Source organism: Tetrahymena thermophila (assembly GCF_000189635.1).
Source record: "Tetrahymena thermophila SB210 genomic scaffold scf_8254565, whole genome shotgun sequence".
NCBI classification, from domain to species: Eukaryota; Ciliophora; class Oligohymenophorea; order Hymenostomatida; family Tetrahymenidae; genus Tetrahymena; species Tetrahymena thermophila.
In genome coordinates, this window is record NW_002476336.1 from 211,762 (window position 1) to 237,888 (window position 26,127).

At 23.0% G+C, this 26,127-nt stretch overlaps 9 protein-coding genes across 9 annotated transcripts; 6 read left to right on the forward strand and 3 right to left on the reverse strand. All coding sequences in view use genetic code 6, as the record gives it.

Annotated features, from left to right (window-relative positions):
- Positions 1-708: 708 nt before the first annotated feature.
- TTHERM_00471000 (hypothetical protein) lies at positions 709-1,800 on the reverse strand (the record flags this gene model as incomplete). Its single annotated transcript, XM_001032990.3, has 1 exon — positions 709-1,800. Exon 1 carries the CDS (start codon positions 1,726-1,728, stop codon positions 709-711), a length of 1,020 nt encoding a protein of 339 aa, XP_001032990.2. The 5' UTR covers positions 1,729-1,800.
- A 463-nt stretch (positions 1,801-2,263) lies between these two features.
- TTHERM_00471010 (hypothetical protein) lies at positions 2,264-3,994 on the forward strand (the record flags this gene model as incomplete). The annotated part of the gene is made up of 1 exon (XM_001032991.1): positions 2,264-3,994. The coding sequence occupies one exon, from the start codon at positions 2,264-2,266 to the stop codon at positions 3,992-3,994; it is 1,731 nt and encodes a 576-aa protein (XP_001032991.1).
- A 798-nt stretch (positions 3,995-4,792) lies between these two features.
- Positions 4,793-5,856, forward strand: TTHERM_000471019 (C2 domain protein; the record flags this gene model as incomplete). The annotated part of the gene is made up of 5 exons (XM_012798705.1): positions 4,793-5,042; positions 5,103-5,168; positions 5,325-5,402; positions 5,455-5,564; positions 5,632-5,856. 5 exons carry the CDS (start codon positions 4,793-4,795, stop codon positions 5,854-5,856), a joined length of 729 nt encoding a protein of 242 aa, XP_012654159.1.
- A 919-nt stretch (positions 5,857-6,775) lies between these two features.
- Positions 6,776-8,877, forward strand: TTHERM_00471020 (C2 domain protein; the record flags this gene model as incomplete). Its single annotated transcript, XM_001032992.3, has 8 exons — positions 6,776-6,835; positions 6,945-7,055; positions 7,118-7,530; positions 7,593-7,803; positions 7,853-8,215; positions 8,275-8,406; positions 8,460-8,561; positions 8,611-8,877. 8 exons carry the CDS (start codon positions 6,776-6,778, stop codon positions 8,875-8,877), a joined length of 1,659 nt encoding a protein of 552 aa, XP_001032992.3.
- Positions 8,878-9,391: 514 nt separating this feature from the next.
- On the forward strand, positions 9,392-10,725 carry TTHERM_000471029 (transmembrane protein, putative; the record flags this gene model as incomplete). Its single annotated transcript, XM_012798706.1, has 2 exons — positions 9,392-10,642; positions 10,723-10,725. 2 exons carry the CDS (start codon positions 9,392-9,394, stop codon positions 10,723-10,725), a joined length of 1,254 nt encoding a protein of 417 aa, XP_012654160.1.
- An 864-nt stretch (positions 10,726-11,589) lies between these two features.
- Positions 11,590-14,685, reverse strand: TTHERM_00471030 (zinc finger CCCH type domain protein; the record flags this gene model as incomplete). Its single annotated transcript, XM_001032993.3, has 6 exons — positions 11,590-11,624; positions 11,687-11,923; positions 11,979-12,293; positions 12,346-12,806; positions 13,408-14,199; positions 14,555-14,685. The coding sequence occupies 6 exons, from the start codon at positions 14,683-14,685 to the stop codon at positions 11,590-11,592; spliced, it is 1,971 nt and encodes a 656-aa protein (XP_001032993.2).
- Positions 14,686-15,602: 917 nt separating this feature from the next.
- TTHERM_00471040 (hypothetical protein) lies at positions 15,603-19,566 on the reverse strand (the record flags this gene model as incomplete). Its single annotated transcript, XM_001032994.3, has 8 exons — positions 18,584-19,566; positions 18,406-18,504; positions 17,954-18,345; positions 17,369-17,895; positions 17,113-17,312; positions 16,777-17,056; positions 16,522-16,711; positions 15,603-16,462 (listed from the first exon to the last, which is right to left on the reverse strand). The coding sequence occupies exons 1-8, from the start codon at positions 19,417-19,419 to the stop codon at positions 15,603-15,605; spliced, it is 3,384 nt and encodes a 1,127-aa protein (XP_001032994.1). The 5' UTR covers positions 19,420-19,566.
- Positions 19,567-21,693: 2,127 nt separating this feature from the next.
- Positions 21,694-23,262, forward strand: TTHERM_00471060 (SGS domain protein; the record flags this gene model as incomplete). Its single annotated transcript, XM_001032996.2, has 4 exons — positions 21,694-21,919; positions 22,087-22,823; positions 22,985-23,106; positions 23,166-23,262. 4 exons carry the CDS (start codon positions 21,694-21,696, stop codon positions 23,260-23,262), a joined length of 1,182 nt encoding a protein of 393 aa, XP_001032996.2.
- Positions 23,263-23,970: 708 nt separating this feature from the next.
- On the forward strand, positions 23,971-24,898 carry TTHERM_00471070 (Rab-family small GTPase; the record flags this gene model as incomplete). The annotated part of the gene is made up of 2 exons (XM_001032997.1): positions 23,971-24,499; positions 24,750-24,898. The coding sequence occupies 2 exons, from the start codon at positions 23,971-23,973 to the stop codon at positions 24,896-24,898; spliced, it is 678 nt and encodes a 225-aa protein (XP_001032997.1).
- Between the last annotated feature and the right edge of the window lie 1,229 nt (positions 24,899-26,127).

Below are 26,127 nucleotides of genomic sequence, written 5' to 3' on the forward strand. Positions count from 1 at the left end.
CTCAAAAGTATCCCTTTAAGAATACTCATTTTATTCCATATCAGCTCTATATTTGAGAATAAATTTTAAATTTTTTATTGATTGGTTGAGGGAAGAGAGTATTTTTTCTTTAATTCTCTTTTTGAGTAAAAATTTGAGCTACTGTTATATGAAAACATCTTTTTTAAATAAATTTTTTGTATACTCCTCTATCTTTTATTGGCTTTCTTTTTTGCATAAAAGTATATATTCGTCTAATATTATTTAGCAAGAAATTCTACTTAGGCATAAAGACTATAAAATACCCTAATTTATGAAGTACTAACTCAGATTAATGAATTATTTGTCATAAATAGCATTTCTATTTATATCTACAATCTTTTTATTCATCAATTTTATTTCCCAAAGTACATTTTAACTAAAATTACTTTCTGTTTCCATTTATGAAATTCTTTTTCTACTTAAAAAATACAAACAACTAAATTAAAAATCAGTAAATTTAAGATTTATAAATTAGTCAAATCTTAGCTAGCTTTTTTATATATATTTTAGCTAAAGTTAATAAAAATTTTTTTTTTGTGATAAATTATTTTTTAGAAAATTATTAGAATCAAAAAAATAAAAATTTTAGAAAATAAAACCTAATCAATAAATTCATTCATTAATAACTCAAATCATTCACTTATTTATTACTTCTACAAATAAAAAATAACACATATATAACAACAATCATATTTTTATCAATGATTCTAACATTTATAAGGTTTAAAGCTATTTAATTTATTGAAGTAGCCTTTTTGCGATAGGATTTTATATTCCTTTTTAATTATGCATTTTTATTTTGCTTAATTGAGAAGGAATTTACTGAACTAGCTTGAAAAAGATTTTTTATTTAATATTTCCTTATTTTGATTTTATAACCTATCTTTTTCTAATTTTCTTATTCTGTAAAGATTAAGGCTTTGCTTTTTAATAACTTGACTTTGAAGCTAAATATGCCTTATTTTTGAATAAAAGCGTTTCTTAATTTTACTATTAAGTCTAGATAAATAGATTTTCAATATCTATTTAATAGGAAGAACGTGATTGATAAGATTCTTCTAATTAGTAAGACTAATTGAATTCATCTGCAGCTAAATATCCTATTTCAAGAATTTATATTTATGAATCTTGACACTAGCTGGTATCAATTTCACTTTAATAAATATTCTCTTTATCAAATTTGTATGAGTAAATTTACTCATTTTGCTCTAAATATTAGAAGTAGTTTTGATTTTCACTAGTTTCATCTTGTGTCAAGGTTTTTAAATCGCTTTGCATGTTTTATTATTTAAAAAATTTTTCTGAGTCAGAAATAGATTTGTTTTCATCTAGTTTTTCAAAAAATACTTATTGTGCAACCATTTTTTATTCAATACTGAGGTGCTTTTAGTTTAAAAGTAGAGAGTTAAGTTGTTATTCTGAATTTATATCCATAACTGTTTCACCGATTTCATCAAATAATTCTACTCCATATTCTTATCCATAGCAATAGTTAAAATCTTAGTTTATTAAGTCTTCAAATTATAGGCCGATTTCACAATCTTAATTACCCAAAGTAAAAAGGCAATATTGTGTATTTATGGTTTCCTAATTTTTTTACTTTTTTTTCACATTTTCAAAATCATCATTAAATGTTAGTTTGCTAAGGTTACTTTGTGTTTCTTAATACTTCCTTTTTGAATTCAAACTTAAAATCTACTATTTCATTCTTCTTTTTATTAATTTGATTAGATGTATTTATTCCTTTAATTTTTTTCTTTGATATTTATTAAAAGTAAATTTCCAAATTATATATTTATTTTGATGTTAAAATAGTTTTAATATGGTCAAAAGCATTCTAATAATTTAATTTTTTTATGTAAAATAAAAAAAAAAAAACTAAATTAGAAACCTAATTAAGATAAATCATATTCTTATTATTTTTTTTGTGTTTCATATATTTCAAATTTAAGATAATAGTTTTAAGAAATAAGATATTATTACTTTCAAGAAAAAATATTACTTCATAAATTGTTGAATATATTAATTTTAATAGAAATTCTTATAAATAAATATTTTAAAAAATAATTTGTTTATTTTTCTATTATTAAATATAAATTATGGTATTTAATTTTATTTAATAAGAATAAAGATATGCTGAATATTAGGAATATAAAATATTAATTTAAGATAAATTACTTTTAACTAATTAATTTACATTTATCAAAAATTTAAAAAAATATCTTTTTTTATCAAATAAATAATGAATAGGGATCTTTAAAACATATTAAATGATATCTTTTAAAGGATTCATGATAATACAGTTCTCTTGAATTCCATTAATTAAGATGTAAAAGTGGTAGCTTAACAAAATCAACAGATTAAAGACAATACCCATTAGCTTACTATTCAAAATAACTAACTTTTAAGTAGCATTAAATAAGATAAGAACCAACAATAGGAAGAACTTTCTAGCAATGAATAAATATAGTAAAATTAGCAAATTCAACAATTAAATGAACAAAAGTTTATAAAAGATGAAATGGCCTAAAAAATTTAAGAACTTTAAGAAGAATACGAGGCCCAGCAAAGCTATATTTAGCAGATTATTGCAGAAAAGGATGAATTATTAGAAAAAATATAAAAAGATGAGGCTGATTTTTAAAAATAGAATGAGTTAATTCAAGTTTTAAGTTAAGAAAATAGAGATATGATATAGAAAATTAAGCAATTAAATGATTAGTTTGATTAAGATTAAGCTACCATTTAATAAAACTGCTAACAATTTAAAAATTTAGAGGATTAGATAGAATAAATAAATGCCAAACTGAATGAAAGAGAATTATAAGAATAACACTTAAAGTAACAATTGATTGAAGCTAATGATGAAAAATAAAAACTTTAATTGATTTTAGATAATCATAGTTCTTAAAATTAAGATGTTGAAAACCAATTATAAATTCTAAATGTTAAAAATGAAAAACTAGAGAAAGAATTAAATGAGGCCAAAGAATAAAATAATAAAATATACCAATAGATTACTAACTAAGAAGAATAAATAAATAAATTACACAGTTTACTCACAGAAAATGAAAATTCATTAAAGCATAAAAATGAAGAAATAGAAAACCTTATCATAAATAAAGATAAAATTAATGAAGAACTGAAAATAAAAGAAGAATAATACAATAAAATTGTTTAGGATTTGGAAAATGTAAGCTAAAAGTTAGCTAATGCTGAATCATCACTAGAAAATTAAAAGAAAAAAAGTGATATGTTAGAAAATTTAGGAAAAAGTTTAGAAGAGACAAATCTTTAAATAAATAAATTGAATTTAGAGTTAAAACAGCAATAGGAATAGAATGAAGGCTTGAATATTTAGATGAAACAATAAGAAGAAACTAACTTATCTTAGTAAAAAGAGTTATAATCTAAAATAGAATAAAGTGAGAAATAAATAAATATACTTTAAAAATAACTTGAACAAAACTAATAAGAAGTGTAAAAATAAAAAGATTTATTGTCAGAAAAAGACGGAGTTATATCATAAAACAGTACCAAGCTAAGCGAAAGCAATTAATAAGTTGAATAGTTACAAAGTGATATTGCTGAGCTTAAAAATTAAGCTGAGTAGTTAAACAATTAATTAATTTAAAAAGAAGAAGCTGTCCAGTAAACAGAAAAGTCTATTAAAGAAGCTGAAGAAAAGCAAAATAATTTATAGCAAAAGCTCAATGAAAAATTGGAAGAACAAGGATAATTTGTTACTGAAATAGAAAAACTTAAGGAAGAAAACTAACAAAACAATTTAAAATTGAAAGAAATATAATAGAATTATGAAAACCAAATAGAATAATTAAAACTAAAAGATGAGAAAATTATTGAGTTAGAGAAAAAACTACAATGCTAATCAAATGAATAAGGTGAATAGTAAATTATTTAAGAAGAAAATTAAAACATTAATTCAGGTGAAAATTAACAAGAAAGCGAATGATGATAGACAAAACCTAAATTTATAATAATCATTTAAATTATACTCAAAAAATAATTATTTTCAAAACAAACAATGTTTAATTATGATTTTTATTGAACTTATTACAATTATTAAAACTTTTATTATTTTTTTTATATTTTGCAATCTATATCTCTTACCTGTTTTGTGCAATTCTCATATTTAAATTATTTAACTACTGCATTTATTTTAATTAGACTCTTATTTAGCGAGAATTTTTTGAAAAGATAGTTTGTCCACTTAAAATATGAAAAAATAAAAATAAATAAACTTTTTAAATTCATTTTTCTTTCTAATGATTTACAGTTTGTATTTTTAAAGTGTTGATTTTTGTTAGAGTTGAAAAAATAAATAATCTGCTACAGTTTAATTTGGATTCAAAATGAAACTATCACTCAATGACTCATTAACTTACTATTAAACGTACATTAAGTTAGATCTAGTGAGTGATTTAATAATTTTTAAAAATTTTTACACTAAAATATACATGATATTTATAATTGATCAGCAACAGAGGTATGTATATGTTGCAATGTTAATTTGAGGAAACAAGGATTTTACTATAAAAGTAATTGAAACATTTATTATATGAATTTGGATGCAGCAAATATAATTTTAAGATCATTCAATTTATACAATTTATAATTATTAATTAATTTCAATACAATATAAAATAAAAATTTCAGCATAAACAATTTTCAACTCATTAACACCATATAAATTTATAAGAATAGCAAGTAAACAAAGTATAATTCTAAATTTAGTCAATCTTAAATTAAAATGGGAGGCGCCTGTACTAAAAGTAATGACTAACAAGTTGGAAATCCTGTAAGTCAGTAAGATTAGTTAGTAAACCATGAATTTGCTCCAATTTTAAATGTAAATCACCCGTTTAATGTGAATAAAAAATATGAGTCCGTCTCTGAAATAATTAGAGACTAATATACAGGTACTGGCATTAAAAAAACTCATGCATATAGAACAACTCTTACAAAATAAGAGCTTGAGAAAAAAAGATAGGAATTCTGGGGTACTTTATACTTACTTTTTAAACAAGCAGATACTTAAAATGTTTTTATTCATACATTAGATACTAGAACTGAAGGACATCTAGAAAGTTGGTTGGCATTAAAGTAAGCATGCACTGTTGAAGAATGTAATCTAATTATTAAAATATTTCTTAAAAGCATTAAAATTCATTAAAATTATAGAAAAATTCTTGTTTATATTTTTAAAGCATAATTATCTTAAGCAATTTGTATAAAATCTGATGTATTTAGTTCAAATTCATCAAATATTATTTATAAAATAGCTGAAGCGTTAGCAATTGTAGCAGCAGCAGGTTTGAAATTAGTTAACAGGTCATTATAAATTACATATGACACAGATGGTAATTTTTTGAATATTGACTTAATATTTTTTAATTTTAACACTAAAATTAGGCCATAAGTATGATGTACCAATATTTTGCATAAGCGAACCGATTGCTTATGCAGCTGTTTCCAAATATGAAAAATTTTTAATTTAAGACTTTGAAAATAAAACTATTGAGGTAAAAATTAAATGAAATTATTTTAATGTTTCAATATGTATAACATTTTTTTTTATGTGTTTTAAAGTATAAGCTTAGAGTAGTAGGTATTGAATAAAATATAAACATGAGTTCAGACAATAATACAAAGATAGAAGATCTGAAGGAATAAATGTAGGCATAGATTTAAAAAAAATGGAAAAAATTTAGATTATTTTTAGCAGGAAGAGAAATGCTTAACCATCATAAATTAGGAAACTATAAGTTAGACAAAGAGACAATTATTCAGGCATTTGTATCAGATGTTGAATGATTAAGCATAAGTTTATTAAATTTATATGGAAAATCTCTACATAAAAAAATAATGATAATAAAGAATAAACACAATCAATCTCATAATTTTAAAGAAAGGAATCATAATCTTAATATTTAAAAAATAATATAAATTAAAAATATATTATAGACAACATTACTAATTTATTTGGATTAATTGCAAGAAAAAACTTTAGAAAATTTTATAATAGTTTAAAGCATAATATAATCCCTAGAAGCTTAGAACTAAATTTATCATAATCAGTCAGTTAATCATATAAATAAATACTTGCATATTATATCTATTTTTTCAAGTGTTTTGCTTCATAATTTATAGATTTCATCAAATTACAATTATTGGAGAAGTTTTATTAAGTTGTTATAAAATAACTTATTCTTAAATATAAATAAAGAATTATTGTTTATCTAAAATATCTTTCTAAAAAGAATATTTTAAGCTTAATTTATAATTTTTTTAAAATTATTTTAATAGTTGATAATACTTAATTGATAATTAAATTTAGATTTGTTTGGAATTTTGAAAGGAGTTTTATATTCATATTGGTGATTATGTTAGATTGATGATTTCTTAAATAAATACAATTTTTAATTTTCATACTCATATTTTTATCAGTTAATAAAATTTAATTAAAGTAAAAAGTGCTTATGAAAGAAAGTATTACTGATTTTTAAAAAGAATTAATTAAATCACTCCATTGATAGTATATTGCTGCAAGGAAATAATAAATAAATCTAAATGATTCTAGCGAATATATAAATTAATGATTATTATTTGAAGTAAATTTGGATAAGTAGATATTATTTTTAATAAAAAAAAAGAAATAAAATTTATTGATTAAAGGTATTTTCCAAATCTATTAAATTTTTTTTTATATTAGCTTAGCTCTTCAGTAAAATTAATGTCTTATTATTCGCCATCTAAGTAGTAGTTTAATTAACCACTCGTTAGTGATTATGAGGTAATTTTTATTCAAAAATTCAATCAATTTAACTATATGTGCTATTCCTTTCAATCAATATAATTTAAGCAAATAATTCTTTTTTATTCTAATATTTATTTCATTTTAGGGATAAATGACAACAAAAATAGGAATTTTAAGGAAGGAATTTTCGGAATTGGATATTAGCCATGAAGAATATTTAACTAAAATTGAACTATTTAATATTTTAGATACTAAAGTAAAACTTAAATTTTTTTAAGAACATTTTGTCTAGAGTATTTTTTAACTAAAACAAACAAGATTGGTAAAGCCTTCGATAGAGATTTAGGTGAATAGCTTTATCAAGAAGTAAAAAAAGATTAAGAAGGCAAAGTCTTAGTTGATGATTTCATAAAAGTAGTTTTATAAGCTGAAAAAATTTTGTATTCTAAAATACACAACACAAAGAAGGCTTTAGATGATATTTACATTGAAAGAAAAAATTATATTACTAAGCTTGAAGAAGTAAGCAAAACGGAAGTATTAAATAATTATGGTGTTATGCAGGGTGCTTATCTAGAAGTTACAGTTATTTCAGGTAGAAACTTGAGTTATAATGGATCTCAAACAGACCCTTTTATAACTATGATACTAAGTGGTTAGAAATTTGAAACAGGAGCTAGTAGTTATAATCCAAACTAAACCTATACTTGGTAGAATGCATCTCATAAATTGTAAAGCAATAAATAATAAATAAATATATGAGCAAATAAACAAATTTCATTTTTATAATAAGCTAAGTTTTTACAGGTTAGGAAAGACTCTAAGTTTTCATTACAGATTTTGATTAGTATACAAAAGAAAATTTTATTGGATAGATTGACATTCCCTTAAAAGATTTAGATGATCAATATTTAAGAACAAAAGAATATTAAATCTATAACTAAAATGGAGCTATTTTGAGAGATAGCTTTTTAGTATTGTAGCTTTAGTATGTTCATTCAAATGTAAATAAACTATTCTCAAAATGCTAAATCTAAACTTTTTTTTGAACAGATTAAATTTCTAGAAACTATATTAGCTTAAAAAAATTAAGAAATTTAAAATATTGCAGATGATTTAATATAATACGAAAGAGATATTGAAATTTTATACTAGCCTTTTAAAACTTTGTAAAGATTCCAAAGAGATCCTTTACCAATGATGAGAGATACAAATAGTGGATACCTTATGAACAATAACTTAGCATAAACAGGTGGCATAAAAAACCTTAGAGTACAAAGAGAAAACGAACAAATAAAATCAGTTCCTCTAGATGTCTCAAAGTTTTCAAACGTAGAATTGTATACTCGTATATTAACAATAAGTTTATTAGTCATATTGCTAATTGAATTTTTCGAAAAGAGTCCATATTATGATGTAAATAGTTTTATTAAAAGAATTCTTTATAAATTTTTTTTTTCATCCAATAAATATAGCTTCTGATCATATTCTATTATGTAGGTAAGTATGAGTTGAACGAACTTAATGAAGATTCCTGCATAAAAATCATAACTGCCTATATATTCTCAATACTTTTTGAAATATTTTGGTTAATTTTCTTTGCTGAGGTAATCTATTTTTCTGATAAATATTTAATTTTGACATAAAAATAAAATATCAGCACTGGTGGAACCCTCAAGAGAAGCAGATGTATGATTCAATGCTAGACTCTGGATTTAGAAAAGCTAACGTTGTCATTTGTTTTATTACTGTTATTAATAAGGTATGTTTAATTTAACTACAAAGAAATACATTTAAATTTATTAAAATAGATATTCTTAGTTGCTTGTTTTTGGGGATTAGTGTAATATTTCAAGAATAATCCTATGGAGGAATAGCTTTAATTGATTAAAAGTAAAAATTAAATCAGTCCTCGTAGATAATTTTTACAAGAATAAAGACCTTACTTAGAAAACTAGGATTTTAAAGTTGACAAGATTTTTATTACTCCTGAAAAAATAAATACAAACAAAAGTTATATTACTTACCAAGATTAAAGTGCTAATTAATACAATTAATATTATCAGCCCAAATATTGATAAAATAAAATATTGAAACAGTTATTCAATTTACTAATAGTTGAAGAACATATAATATTATTATTTATTCTAATACAATTTTGATTTATCTTATTATATTTTATATTTTAAAATTTTTTGAATAAGTTTGTGTGTTTTTGATTTATCACTTATATTTTAAAAAATAATTTGTATTTTAATATTAATATATCATTCATCTATGACCATAGATAGAAAATACCTTATCTTTATTCATAATAAAATCTTTTTTTACTTATTTAAAAGATAATTAAAAATTTTTAATGTGTGTTTTCATTTATTATTTCTTTTCTGTAATTTCAGGCTGTTGCAATATTTTTTCATATTATATATCTTGCTTCTTTTCGCTGGAATTGTAAATTATGTATTTTAACAACTCTTAATTTTGAAAAATATATTTTAATTTTATAGAAATTAAAACAAATTGAAATTAATAGATTTTAAAGATTAAAATTTAATTAAAATTGTAATTAGAAATAAAAAATTAAAGTAAAGAATGCTTTTTTACGACATCAACAACAACAATAATAACTTTAGATTTGAAGTAATTGAGAAATCTAAATGGCTTCTTATCTACATTAACATCTGCTAGCTGGCTATACTTTTTTCACTTTACATTCTTTTATTAGATGAATAGAGCTTAATTTACACTAAGATTTTCTTTTTTTTTATATACATTACTCATAGATTACGAATCTTTTTGCTTTATCAAAAGAATGGTATCATAGAATTTTTAGAATTACTTTTTTTGATAGAAATCAAACCATTTAAGAAAAATACAGATAAAAATATAAATTACAAAGAATTTGATAAAATATCTACCATAATACCTTGTATAGTTTAATTTATCATAGAATTCTGCTTTAGAAATAACTCAAAACCCTAATATTTTCTTTCCATGACCCTATCGATTATTCTTTTATCATATCTAGCTCATTAAAACTGGCTAATGTCTTTATAATTTTCTCTAATGATTGTTATTACCTTAAAATTATAGAGCTTGTTATATTTATAAATTGGGTTTTTATTTCTTGTAGCTTTCTATTTTTTTGAATTGATTATGATATTGTTCTTCTATGAATTTGTTTTTAAACTAGTAAGGTCCAAAGATATAGACGGTATATTAATTGGATATTTGATTTCTAATTTATTGGGAGTTTGCTTAGTAACTTAAAAACTAAACAAGCAAGGTATAATAAATTTTCAAATGTAAAAGATGTTAGTTGAAGTCTAAGGCTTTGTCAGTGTAAATAATCTAATATTCAGTTTTCTTTTTTATAAAGAGATTTCATTATTAATATAAATTTTAATAGTAGCTATGTTACCTATAATGATATACTAAGTTTACTTTTTGATAAATTTTATAGTTTAAGGTCCATTCTTTGTTTATTACGAAATTGATCTGCTAAATTATGAGGATACACTATAAAGTCTTAAATCTTTATAATACTTTGCAGAGATACATTTCAAAAATTTTACTGAAATAAGAGCTTTAAAGTTCATGAAATAGTTTTTATTTTTAAACCCAGAATGCTTTTATACTATTAAAATACTAAACAACAACACAGATGAATTGTAATTAAACTAGATGATTTAACCCATTTGCTAATAATATTTTAATATAAATGCTAATTCTTCCTAAACTTTAAATTTTTTTTTAGAAGCATTTTACATGTCAGATATAATGTCTAATAACTTTACACTTATTATTTTTTATTAAAAGTACTATAGGTAATTTCCATAGGAAGTTATAGATAGAATTATTTTAAATTATGATAAATTTTAAATTTAAAATTAACTAAATAATTATTTTTTCAATAAGCCTAGTGATTTTTTAACCCAATACACTTAGTTTTAAAATTAGGTTTGCCTGAATATTTTAGTATTTGAAAAAAACTTGATAGAGATATTTAACATAAATCCAAAAATTGTTTATTATGATTTATATTCAGATTTATTAGATTAAATGAGGTGATTTATTTATTAGAAAGAAATTCTTGCTAAGAAAAATAATTAATAATGAAATTATTTTACAAAATAAAAAATTGATTTAATCAGCATCCATGCTTTCTAGAGGATTTTAAACTATCTAAAAAAATAAAGTTTGTTTTAATATTAATTCATTAGTACACTATTTCATATGAAATTTGATATGTATGAATAATATATTACAATTTTTAAATGATTTAAAAGATTTTAATATTTGCTTAATACAATTTTATTTATTTATTCAGTAACTTTTTCCAATAATTTCACTACAATTGAACAAAGTGCATAAGTTTATTAACTAGTTTTAGCCATAAATCCTTTTCTGATGAAACTCATAAAATATCTGATATCTTTCAATACATTAATATAATAAATAAGCTATTCTTTTGGAGAATTTATGAGCTTCTAATTTTGTAGAGTAAAAAATATTTGTTTTCTGTTTTGAAAAAATTAGTTTCCCTTTCTGAAAGTTGATAAGCTTAGGTGATAAATAAATGAATAATATTAAGCTTAGTTTAATATTTTTAAACGATCTTGTTTGTATATAGTTAATGTTTATTTATTTACTTGGTTAAAACTGTTTTATATTAAACTTTAAGGAATTTATTGATAACTTTAGTGATATTTTTAAATGATATATTTGTTTATTATAAAATTTATTATCAATTTTAAATATAATTATTTATTAATATTCATTCAAGCTTTTCATTCATCAACTAAATGCATAACGTGTCTTGCCACTACATTTTTAAAAATTAATGATTTAAAATTTTTTTATTTCTAATCTATAATATTTATTTACTTTCGTCTTCATCTCTTCTAGTTATACTATCATGAGATTATTCATAGCTTTACTTTTGATTTGGAGGACAGTCAATTGCTAAATCTTTAAACATTTATTCTGTTTACAAATGCTAAGATAGAGCTAAATCATTGTTATCATTTATAAATGAAGCTGTTGCCTTATTATTGTCTTTGTTATATGAATTAAATTCTGTTAAAGCAGAATTTTTATCGTTACTGTATTTTTAGTAATCGCCTTTGTTTAAAAAATTGTTTTATTCAATATAAATTTTGAAAAATAATTGGATTACCTTTATTAGATTAACTTATATAAGGTGATCTGCCCGTATTGTTTGTACTAAATTTATCTTAAAGGAAATTTTAACTTCCAGAAAGTTCATTCTCCTCTTTGTGAGTAACCTAAGAAGCAAATTTATCATTTTTAATACTATTTTAAGGTTCAATTTCAAATGAATCATCCATTGGTCTGCTTCCTCCTCTTCCAAGCCATACTTCATTATCGAAAGTATCTTTAGCCATCATTTTACCACTATTACTTCCATTATTAAGTGCATTATTTGTGCCATTTTAATTTTCTTTCTTTTTCTTACTTAATTTGAGGCGACCTAATTATTTGAAAATTTGCTTATTAAATAAATAATAAAGTTAAATTATTACTATCTGCAATAGGAGGTGTATCTAAAAGCTATTGAGAACCAAAATTTTATTATGGAGTTGACATGTAGTAGCCGTTTCCATTTTATTTTATAGGTTAAATATTTGTTTAGTAAAAGACATTTAATCCAATTTATTGAGAGCTGTGAGGGTTCCAACTTTACTAATTTTAAACTTATTAGCTAGAAGGTAAATTAAACATAGAAGTTGTTCCTTTCAAAAAGAAATTTTATTATTGTTATTACTACTATTGCTATTGTTGAACATATTCATTCTATTATTACTATTATTGAGACATATATTGTAACTAACTTTATTGTAAGAGTTGAGGATTAAATTGAGAATTATTCAGACCTGGTATTGCGTTTATAGAATCACTATTTCTTACCTTGAAAGTATTTGTAATAATTCTGTTTTTTGGAACGAATCTGAATATTTTATTCTGTATATTAGCATTTATTGTTCTATTAATTAAAAAAAGTTATTAAAATTAAAATTTAATCGAATCTATTGTTTTATTTGTCATTTTAAAAATAATTTAAAGACTCATTAGCGCAAATTAAAATTTTCCTAATTTTAAATAAATCTAAAAAGATTAAAACAAAAACGATTCTGATTGACTTTCTGTGCTTGTTTGATATTTTTTTATTTTTTCTGAAAAGGTAGTATCAATAGAAAGAAAAAAATCTTTTATAATTAATTAATGTTAGGTAGAAATAGAAGAATTACAATTTAGAGACAACTTTTTTATATCTTATTTAAAATTTGTCCAGTCACATTTTTAAAACTATTTTGATACTAAAAAGTTCGATGTTTTGCATATATTTTTCTTAAAAAACTTTTCTAGCTTAGCTATTTTCTATTTTAAAATAAATGCAATACAATTTTTAAGAACAATTTAGCCTAATTTCTTCTGATTTTAAATAAATCAATTAGTTTTTTGGTAGGTAGGTAGATAGATAGAAAATTTTAAAATTAAGAGGGAAATTTTGTTATGGCATTTCATATTTTTTAAATATCAAATTTAGAAATATAAACTCGATAATGCATAAATATATTTTATACCTTTTATCTGATTTTGGTCCATGATGATAAAAAGGACAATCATTCTATTTATTACATGGTTTTTAATTTGGACACGCTTTAGTTTTATAGTTTCTTGGGTGATATTCCAATTCTTTCCAGCCGTGGCATTTATTGCAATCAAACTTCAAAGGACATCCATCCTCATAATTTAAAATATAGTTTGTTGGACTCCAAGAAGTGCATGAGTTGGGCTCGTAATAAAATTAGCTGGGTTTTCTTCTATAGTCTTACCAATTATGAGCATAGACGCAAAGAGCTTTGTCATGTTATGCTAGATTAAAAGGGCACCACACTGTCTTGAAGTAGAACATATAAAAATCATCATCATACTCTAAATTATGGATAAGCTCAATAACAATATCATTTTCTGAGTGTGCAAAAGAGCAAAATACTCCATATTCGCATTAATTAATATTATTAGGATAAAATGTGCAAAATTTTGTTTTATATTTCTCTGGCTGATAAAGCTGCTCAACACGATTATGGGAAAACTTGCAATCATCTCCATCAGGGCATCCCTCATTTTTCTCTACATGCTGACATAAATCACTACTATAGAAGTGTCCTGGCCTTTTTCTATCTTTGCTATTATGATAGAAGGGACAGTGTTTGTGATTATGCTGAGTGTTCGTTTTACATTGTTAGTTCTTAAAATTATCTAAATCTAAATGTTCAACTACATAAGCGCTATTTTAATTTAATGATGCTGTCTAAATACTTGAGTGTGTAACGTCTGTTTTATCGCATTCTGTAAGCTTTGGAGTTCTCTTTCTTTTTAATAAAAAAATTCATTTTAAATAATCAAAAGATTTTTCTTTGATTTCATTCCTTTTATTTTTAAGCAATAACTTTTACTGAAAAAATTGGGAGGTAAATCTATCATAGTTTTTGAAAACATAACTATGAAACTAAAATAAATCAACGTTTTAACTAACCTCACTATTAAACTACTTCTTTTTATAAAATAAACTAATTTGCTTAATAATTATTTTATCTTTATAGGTTGCTTAAATATGTTCATTTTCGGTTCTTGTAAACTTTTTTAATGGTTAGTCAGTTTTTCTAAAATAATGATTTAGTTATTGCTAGCAAAATGGTAAGATTTTTCATATTTAATGAATATTACATTTGTTGATTCATATTTACAGCATTGTTTAATCCTCCATAAAAGTTGCTATACATGTGTTGGTGCTAGTTCTAATGAGCCAGATAATCAGTTAAGTTATCAGAGACAAACATTTACTAATGATAGCTCATGAATAGATAATTATATATTTTGTTATTTATTTAGATCTCTCTTCTATCTTTTTTTTAAATTAAACGTGAGGTATATGCTATTTATCAAATAATTTTCTTTATTAAATATCAAAAGACTTCTATAATAATTTTTATATTTCTTAAATTTACGATTTATTATTACTACTTATTTACCTAATTTTTTTTTTTTCAATTTTGTATATATATAATTGTGTAGTAAATAGTTCTCTTCTTTTTATTTATTTATTTATTTATTTAGTTTTATTCTTATTTTTATTACCAGCTTTAAAAGCTATATATAAGGTTGGTTGCTAATATAATTATTTTCAATATAAAAATGATTAACAACATATCAAATGCAATTATTGACAAATTTTTTTCATCTTCATTAATTTTACTGTTTTTTATCTTCTAATTTTATGAAATTATTTTAATTAAATAATTTCTTTTTTTCTTTAAGATAAACTTTTTATTTTAAAATCTAATTTTAGTGAATTTTTTATATCTTAAGCAGTATTGCAAATCCATTGATACAATAAATTATCAAAGAAAGTTTCTTTTTCAATATAAATTTCTAATTTAATTCTATTTATGTAATAAAATAAATCTAGACATGAAAAAAATAAAACACATTTTTCAATAATTTAAATTTTTTATCAAAATAGCAATTTATTTAACCAAAAGTATTTTTTAAAATATCAAATTAAAACAAAATAAAGAATAATTTTTTTTTTTTCATTTTTAAAAATGTGTATATGTAAGTATGTATAAATGCATCAAACATAAATGTTATAAAACATAAAATCTTTTCATGAAATTTTTTCTTTATTAAAATAGATTATTGAGAATTTTAAGATAAAAGCATTCATTATTTACTTAATTTAAATTATACATCAGTATAATAATCGGCCTGTAGTTCAATCACTTGAGTGTTTCTTTCTAAGTTACATTCTTAGATTTGTCTTAAAGAATACTTTTTTAGCTTTGTGAAGCCCAATATCATTACCTTCTGAATCAATAAATCCGATTTTTCCAGCATTAAATAATTTTACTAAATCATCCCATTAAATTTTAGGGTCTTCTTTCAAACCTAATTCAATGCATTCTACGCTTTACAAAAATTTAACATTAACACCTTTATAGTTTTCTTTTTGGAAGAATTTAAGAGTTGTTCCATTAGGTACTTGAATACTTCTAATATTTCTAATTTCTAAACTAGGGATATTCTAACAAACTTCTTAAATCTTATTAGTGTAACCACATTCTGAATAAATAACTGCACAACTAGGCTATTAAGGTTAAGTAGGAGTAGTTGTGTTAGTAGCAGGAGTGGTTGTGTTAGTAGCAGGAGTGGTTGTGTTAGTTGCAGGAATAACTGGGGTAACATCAGGAGTGGTTGTGTTAGTTGCAGGAGTAGTTGTGTTAGTTGCAGGAATGGTTGTGTTAGTTGCAGGAATAATTGGGTTAGTTTCAGGAGTAGTTGTGTTAGTTACAGGAGTAGTTGAGTTAGTTGCAGGATTAACTGGATTAGTTACAGGAGTGGTTGTGTTGGTAGCAGGAGTGGAAGGGTCAGTTGCTGGCTTGGATGGGACTTTTGGATCATCTTCTTCTTCTGGTTCGTCATCATCTCCTTCATCAGGTTGCTTATTGCCAGAATCATCATCATCTGGTAAAGAGCCGCTTGAAGGGTCTTAAGGATAATAAGCGTTATCATATTAAAAGTTCAAAGCAACAGGATATCCTATAATAACAGAGGGTTGATATACTTCTCCTTTCCCTAAAATTCAAAACAATAATAAATTTATTAAGCTATTAAAAACTTTATTATAATTTTACATATGTTTAAAATGTCATCTTTGGCTACTTGGAAGGTAAAAGCTGATGGAATAATGTGATTAGTATTATCAAATTTGACTTCATGTTAAAATCCTGATAAGCATTTGACAGATCCAACTGCTTATTGATCTAAGTGAGAATATCCAAAGTAGTAATAACACCAAGAAGTACGAGCATTCTTTGGAACAAACTAATTTAATTTGACAAAATTTATTAAACTTATTTTAAAATACAAATATATAAACAATAAATTACGAATTTTTGAACAGCAGGATTGACATCTTTCAATTTAGCATGAACGTATTAGTAAGTTGAAAAGTACAAGTATTTTTTCTTGTAATAAACTTAGAGAACAAGAGAACCAAGTTTGTTATATGTCTTTCCAATGGTTGTCTTATCGTAAATCGAGAGTGTAAATAATAAATTACCAGCTGCATTCTTTAAGGAAGACTTATTCCATCTAGCCCAAGCAGCTAAACCATATTGTAAAGCACCAGCAACTTCAGTGGTGAATTAATTAGGGTTTTATGTAGGACTATTAAATTAAAAATTTAATAAGTTATCACAATTAAAAATATTGAAAAATTTTACGGATTTTTTTTGCTAAATGATTTTCTATCAAAAGCACTGTAAACACCTTATTTTGGTTGAGTGGAAGGAGGATTTTTGACATTAGCAGCCTTATAGTTTTCAATAGTAGCAGTGGAAGATTGATAACATCCATCATAATAGACGAATTAAGCATCGTAAAATTGACCTGTTACTGGGTTCATTGTTGTACCAGACCTTCCCTATATTTGATTAGTTAAAATAATTAAATCTTGAAAATAATGCTTTATTAAATTACGATAAGAGCTTTTAAGTTATGAGCTTATGAGTGGCTTACTTAGTTAATCTGTTTAACAATCTTTGTTTAGCCATCAGGTAATCCAACATAAATACTAGCTTATTGCAAAGGTTAGCTATAAGCAAAATAAACCCAAATCCATTAACCTTAATCGAACTTAGTATCAAAATTAACTGTAGCTGATTTGAATTTGTCTGAACCTGCATCATTATAAGTTGTGAAAACAAAAGCTGGAGAATCACCTTTAGAATGATCGAGATATTGAATTGAAAGAGCGGCATCTCCTGCAACATCAGTACTTGTGTAATCATCACGTTCTGTAACACCTGCAACAGATTATTATGATTTAGCTGCTTAGAAGTCAATTAATTCTGGAGTAATTAAGTCTCTTCTGAACCAGAAATGAATAGCATATTCCTTTACACTACTAATGTAGTTTTGGCTGACAATTTTAGCATCAATAGCTAAAGTTTAGGAAGCCTTTGATTATAAGATTTAAGGATCAACATATGTCTTAGGAATGACAACTATAATTAAAATTAAATTGCTTTATTAGTGTTTTGTCTAAATAAAATATATGATTACCTTTATCTTTAACTGATTTATCTTTAACAGGAGGGAATTCAGTGATTAGGGTTTCTCTGTAAGCACCAGGACCAAATTCTAAGTTAAAACCTTAGAATGAACCAGCCCATTTCATACTAACAGAATCTTGACCAACGAATAAATAGAAAGCATTTGGATCAACGTGAAGAACATCTGTGGTAGCAGCATAATAGTTTTAACCACCAATTCTAACATAGTTAAAAACTCTTCCAAGTTTTCTGCTGTAACCTTAATAGAAGTAAAACCACTCTCCCTTCTTAGGAACAACATCAAAACATTGTTTACCGTTTGTTAAATCAGTTGCTGACAGATTAATACGATAAGTTTGCATACAAGTTTTTTTACCATTTTAAACATAGGCTAACAAAGCACTAAAAAATTATAAAAATAAATTTAAATTTTGTTAATATATATAACAATTAATTTCTTACAGATCTCCTTCTTCGTAGAAACTTTTGAAGACTTCTGGGTTATTTGTGCCAAGTCTAAATAAGATAGTATTACCAACAGATGCGAAAGCACCAGTAAATCTAATTTTATATTTTTATTTGATAAATTAATTTATTTTTTTTATAATTTTTTTATTTAAAGGATATAAAAATTAATTACTGAGCTTAACCATTAATTGAGTATTCATCTGCTCCTTAGTAATTACCGAAAGACTCATATAAACCACCATCTGGTATGGTAGCACTTTGACCAATGTATGTGAATACTGTTTTTTAAAGTACTCCAATATATTTTGGTTTTTATTATTTTTATGAAATGTATGCCTTTAGTTAATCTAAAGAGCTATAGTAAGAGGAAGAAGCTGAATATGTCAAATTTGGATCAGCAATATATCCATTGAATTAAACTGACTTTTTAACATCTTAAGAGTTAACACTAAATTGATAAAAGTCGATGATGGGATTTTTCTTTACAACAGATGAAATAGCCTCTTACCAAGATTCGTCATAAGCGCTATAAGTTACTAAATAATGTTTTTATATATCACTAAGATAGACACCGTAGACAAAAAACCAACGACCAAAGAAATCAGCATATCTTAAGTTATTGTAAATGTATTCGAAGTTCTTTCCATTTTCATAGGCTAAAATAAAGCCGGATTGATCTGTCCACTTATTTGTGTATAAGTTCAAAAATGAGTCAACTCCCTTAACATTATCACCCCAACCAGAACTAGAAGTACTAGAACCCATAATTAAAGAATAACTCTTTCTTGGAACAGATGCGGGATATGGGTAATCCATAGTTTAAGAAGGGCGAACCCAACCTTCAATCGAAAGTGATTTAATTTATGATAGTTAATCTTTAGGTACTGTAATCACATTTTAAGCTTTGGCTTGAATGTAGCTTGATACAATAATTTTTTAAGATGTGACAACCTAAAGAGTACCTAAAAGAGCTATAATTAATAGCATTTATTGGACTCTCCTACTCATATTACTTGATTTCAAATCAATAATATTTCTTAACAGTTCTTAGAAATTTTAGTTTCTATGTATCTTATTTATTTGATTAGATTATTTACTAAAACAAAAGGCAGGTTTCTTGTTTGTTTATTTATTAATTTTTTGTTCTTTCTGTATAATATGGGAAAACGTTTAAAATATTAGATAAAAATTGATTACTTGTTTATTATTTGTTATTAAAAACGATTTATATTTTTTAAAAATTACCGTTTTTTCTTTGAACAACTCTTCATTTCCTTTAAAGAAATATATACATTAATTTTTTTGTTATCAACAAGCACAAATAAATTACTATTCAAACTTTTTTAAAACAATAAGTGTTTGCCATTGAGAGTATCTATCATCTTTTTTATTTGAAAAAGAATGTATTTTTTCTAACAAAAATTATTTGAAGTATGAATTTCGGCTGCCAAATACTTTAAAAATTACATTAAAAAAAATGAATTTAAATATCTCAAGTTTTTATTTTATCATTAAATTTGAAAAATAATTATTTTTTAATAACTTATATATTTTTTTAGCTGCAATAAACTGGATTTATTAATATTTAATATGTTATTTCAAATAAATATTTTATTTTTTGATAAAAATGAAAAACTATTAAAAATAATTCAATTATTTTTTATTAATTTTAGTTTAAATATTTTTTATTTTTTAAAAAATTAAAATTTTAAAATAAATAAAATAACAAATATAAATTCATAAAACAACTTTTTAAAATATCTCCATTTAATTGCATGTTAAAGATTGATTAAGTTTTTTTTATCAAATTAAATTAAAAAAAAATTATAGCTTTTCGATAAATACTTAACCTATTAAAATTATTAACAAATAAACATTTTTATTTATTAATTTGTTATATTTAATGTTCAACAGATATTTTTTTGATAAAATAAAAATATAATAATTTGAATTGAAGTAAATTGTATCAATAAATTCTATTAATTTTTTCTTTAATATTTTATATTTATTGAGTAATAAATATTTTTCACTTACTGCAATTTAGTTTTTGAAATAAAAATTTAAGTTACTTTATAAAAATATTCAAATAAGGAAAAAATTTTACTAATTTTAGAAATAACTAACTAAATTAGATTTTATAGCATTTAGGAAGGATTAAAAATAAATTTACACCTTTCTTTAAAGTTATACAATTTATTTTTAAAAGTTAGAAGTTGATCATTTTTAAATAATTATGAGAGAAAAATAATTTTCATTTAATAAATTTATAAAGAATTGTAAAAATTAATTTGAATAGAAATAAATTGCTTAAATAAAACACATAATACTTGCTTTAATGTTATTTTATTTAATATTAAATAACTAATTAAATCAGATTTTATAGCATTTAGGAAGGATTAAAAATAAATTTACACCTTTCTTTAAAGTTATACAATTTATTTTTAAAAGTGAGAAGTTGATCATTTTTAAATAACCATGAACGAAAAAAGTAATTTTCATTTAATAAAATTATAAAGAATTGTAAAATTGTAAAAATTAATTTGAATAGAAATAAATTTATTACAATTAAATTTTTTAAATTAAAAATTTATTAACTTCTTAAAACTAAACATATTTATTAAAGAAAAAAAATATTAATATTAAAAATAATTTATAAGCTTTTTAACCTTTATTATATGTTTATATATTATGAATGATTAAAATAAACTTAAATTTTTCTAAAAGATTAACCTAAATAATTTTTTGATATTAAAACTTTTGATATAAACCAATTAGAATATTCACTTTGAAAGTCAGATTGATTTTCTTTTTTGGAGTGGTTATAAATTTTATTAAAGTTTTTAAATGAAAATTTTGAAAAGTATTTTATTATAAATTTAATTTTCAATTTAATGGTAATTTAAGAAAAATAATTAAGAATATACGAAACTTCTAGACGAATAGACATTATTAAGATATCTTTATAAAGTTATAAGAAATATGATAGATCCTATATTAAGCTTTATATCAAGAACAAATAAGCAATAGAATCTTTCTAAATTGCTTATATCTTAACACAATAGAATTTCAGAAATTTTTCGATTGTAAATTTCTGATACTTATGCTAATAGAAAAATTGAATGAAATTTGAAAGAAGCAACTAACCTTTAAATTGACTAAAATATTCTCAAATACACTAACTTGGTTTTAGTAAAAATACAATTACAAATAAAAAATCTTTTTTTGTATAATAAAGAAAAAAAGGAAAAAAATTAATATATATTAAAAAAAAGTAGAGAAAATATGAGTTCTGAAGATTTTATTAGAGGTTCAACTGCTTTATCTGTTGGTGACTATGATTAGGCTGTAGCTCTTTTGACTTAATCATTAGTAGCCAACTAATCTTATGATGCTTTAGTTCAAAAAGCTAGGGCTTTAACTGAATTAAATAATTTAGAATCTGCTTTAGCTGACTCAACAAGTGCTATTGCTCTTGATGGAGCTCGTCCTGAAGCCTACTTTGTTAAAGGTAATAATTTAAAATCGATAATTGTGATTTTTATAAAGCTCATCATGACCAACACACTGATTAAGATCATTTTATCCACAAAGTTGATCAAAGATTTACATTTTAAATTTTGCTATTAAGCTCCAATAAGTATTAATCTAAAATATATTATTATGAATATAAAAAAGGTACTGCTCTTTTCAGAAAGGGTGATATTAAGGGAGCTCAAGCTGAATTATAGCATGCTTTTGAAAGATCTTCTAGCTCACTTTAAAATGTAGTAAAAAGATGGTTAAATAAATGTGAAGCTGAACTTTCTAACAAGGATTTCAAAGGTTCTGTCCCTGTTTCAGCTTCTTCAACCAATACCACCAATACCACTACTACTACCACCACCACAACTAACACAACAACTTCAAACACTACTGAAGAAGTAAAGCACTCTGATAAGCCTAAGGTTGCAGACATTTTGAGTGGAACTGGTAAGATTGCTTACACTTGGTATTAGACCACTAAGAGCGTTGGTATTGAAATTAATCACTCACTTTAAAGAAAGGAAGACTTAAAGACCATATTCGAAGCTAAGAAGGTCGATATTTCTTTCCCCATTGGAAATGGATCTGATTATGATTTGACATTAGATTTGTTTGACGAAATCGTCCCTGAAACAGTTAAAGTAACTGTCCATTTGTCTAAGATAGAAATTGTCATGGAAAAGAAGAAACCTGATCAAAGTTGGAAGAGCTTAAATGGTACTGTTAAGTTTGAAGAAATCCCTACTGCCAAAACCGAAACTAACTAGACTGAAGCCAAGAAGGTTGTTGTGTAGGCCGCTAATCCCCCATCTTACCCCACATCCTCTCTCAAGAAAAAAAATTGGGATAAGATTGACATGGAAATTGAGGAAGACATGAAAAAAAATAAGGTACCTTTTATAAGAAATTATTCAAAAATTTAATATAGGAAATATCAATAAAATAATTAGGAAAATAATAAAAAAATACCAAGCATTTTAAAAAATTAAACAATCTAAAATCAGAATATTTTTTATAATCTAATCATCATTTTTTAATTATTTCAAATTAGAGCGAATACTTGATCAGCGATGATCCTATGAAGGGTATTTTCAAATAAATTTATGATGCTTCTGATGAAAACACTAAGAGAGCCATGATGAAATCATATCTTACTTCAGGTGGTACTGTCTTGTAAGGAATAATTTATAAATTAAACTAGTAAAATCTTATTATATAATAATAATATAAAGATCCACAAACTGGGACGAAGTAAAAGATAAGGACTACGAAGGTAAAGATAGACCCGAAGCTCCCAAAGGCCAAGAATGGAGAAAGTGGGAAAAATGAATAAAAAAAATATTTAATCCCTAAAATAAATTAAATTTAAAAATCATTCATTTAGTTATTATTAAACTTGTAATTTCTTATAAATATTTGTATAATCTTAAACAAAATAGTTTTATCACATCAGTTTGTTTCCATCTATTCTATAAAAAAAAAGATTAATTTATATTTTTGTAATGAGAATAATCAGTTTATCTGTTAAGGTAATAAAATATTAAAAAGGCTATTCTCAAAAAGCACTTTAAGCTTTAATGAATTCTATATTTTTTAAGCTAGATTATTTAAATCTTTGTATGTTAAAAATAAATACCAAAATAGGTCACACAATGTAAACTATTGTAAGCAAATTTGAAATGAAATGATTAATTTATCTTAATTATTTTTATTGATTGAATCTAACAATGGTGTAATAATGAATAGCAGCTAAAAAAGATATAATTAGAAAGCAACAATTTATATAAATTAAGAATAAATAAATATATATATTAAGTTTGACAACCATTAATCGATCAATTTTGGTGAAATATTAATTTAAATTATTAAAAATGCTTCAAAAATAAATTAATTACATTTTACATTAAATTATTAATTCATTATTTGATTAAATATTCCAACAAAATAATTGTTAGTTTATCATTTATCAAACTACCCAAATCTTAGTAAAGAGATTCTTAAAGCGTTAAAATTTTATAACTAGGCATAATTATTACCATGGCTTCGTTATCGTTAAAAGAAACTGAAGTGTAACTAGATTACTAGTTTAAAATATTATTGATAGGTGACAGTGGAGTAGGAAAAACTTCAATTATGAATAGATTCACTGAAAATAAATTTAATGTTGAAATAAAATCAACAATAGGAGTTGAATATAGTAAAAAAACTATGGTTATTGATTAAGCTGTTATTTAAGCCTCTATTTGGGATACTGCCGGATAAGAAAGATTTAGATCTTTAGCTAAAAATTATTACAAAGGTGCTATAGGTGCTTTATTAGTTTTTGATGTTACAAGACCACATACTCTCGAAAATATTTAAAAGATATGGCTCTAAGAAGTCGAATAGCATGCATCAAAAAATATTAAAATGATTTTAATTGGAAACAAGAGCGATTTAACTGTAGAGCGTATTGTAAAATAGGAAGAAGCAGTTAATTTCTCCAAAACAAATAACCTAGCTTATATGGAAACATCTGCATTAAACAATTAAAATATTGATTAGGCATTTGAGACTCTCGTAAGAGGTAAATTTTACTTTCAAAATAAAATATCTCTTATAAAAAAAGCAGGAAAAAAAATATATTTTAAGTTAATTGTATTTATTTTCTTAAATTATAATGTTAGCTTTGAAAAATAAATGATTTTATAATTTTATCTCCTTTTTATAAGAAAATTATCTAAACTTACAAGCTATTAAAAATATTAATTCATCATAAACTCTTTCAAAACAAACAAACATACAAAATAAAATATTATTATTATTTTTAAAAATAGAAATATACAGTGAAATCAATTCACTCCCTTCTGAAATCCGTCCTAAAAACTTAACATAGCGTAAAGAGCATACTCCCTAAGTTAATTAAAACAATAACTTACAGATTGACAAGAAAAATATTAAAAAGAAAAGAGCATGTTGTGAATGAAATGAACCCATCAACTTATTTGATTTATTAAGAAATATTTTATATTAAATATGTAAATAATAACAATCTAAAAGGGTATAAAATATGTACAGTCTAAATTTGTATATAATCAATCATTATAATGTTATCTTCAAAAGCTATTTTTACTTTTCTTTTTTAATGTATAAAGATATATTTTTAAAAGGCTTTCAATTTTTCAAACCTGTTTGTTTGTTTATAAAAATAAAAAATGTTTACCCATATTTCATAGTCGTGATTGATTAATAAAAGTTAGTGAAAAATAGATATTAATTCATTTAATAAAAATAAATTAATTTCTCTAAATATAAATATAAAAAGATATTTATTAAATAATAAATAAATATTTTTCATATTAAAGATTGGATAGCAGTTGAATCTGCTAATTTGATTTTACAAGAGAATCCATTAACTTAGAATTAAGTAAAAATAAGATAAATATAGTAAAATGAATGTATCTAATTTTCTTTCTTTAATCAATAAATATTAGTATTGTTAACTTAAGAATATCAAATAAATATTAGAAAGTATAAATTATAAAAAATCAACAAAAATAATAAATTATAAAAAATCAACAAAAATAATAAATTATAAAAAATCAACAAAAATAATAAATTAATTTATTTTTAAAGCTTGAGAATTTACTACAAATTAATTATAAATATTATATATTTATCCTTAATCTTTTTATTTATTAGATTATTATTGTTAAAAAATAAATTTGTAAGAATTTAAACTAGATTATTATTGAATAATTTATATTAATTGGATTTAAATATTTTAGTTGAGATTTATTATATGAAGAAAACATCATGAACTTTATTTTTATTTACCGAATATTTTATTTAATGGAAATAATGAATCTTAAATAAATTATGACTTGAAAAATAAATTTTTATTTATTAATAAGTACAAAAAATAATTTATTTATTTATATCAACTTGTTTATCTAATTAAATTAAAATGATTAAATCAAAAATATTCGAGTATATTTTGTATCTAAAAATTTAATTTAGACTATCTTAATTAATATTTAATTTATATTTTAGATATTTAAGAAAATGATTAAGCAATTGATAGATAGATATCCATGTTGCTTTATTAAAGAATGAATAGACTCTAATAGATGGTACATTTAATGGATATCTGCTTTCTATTAATTTAATTAATTAATTAATAAATTAATCAATATGGAATGAAAAAAGTGTGTT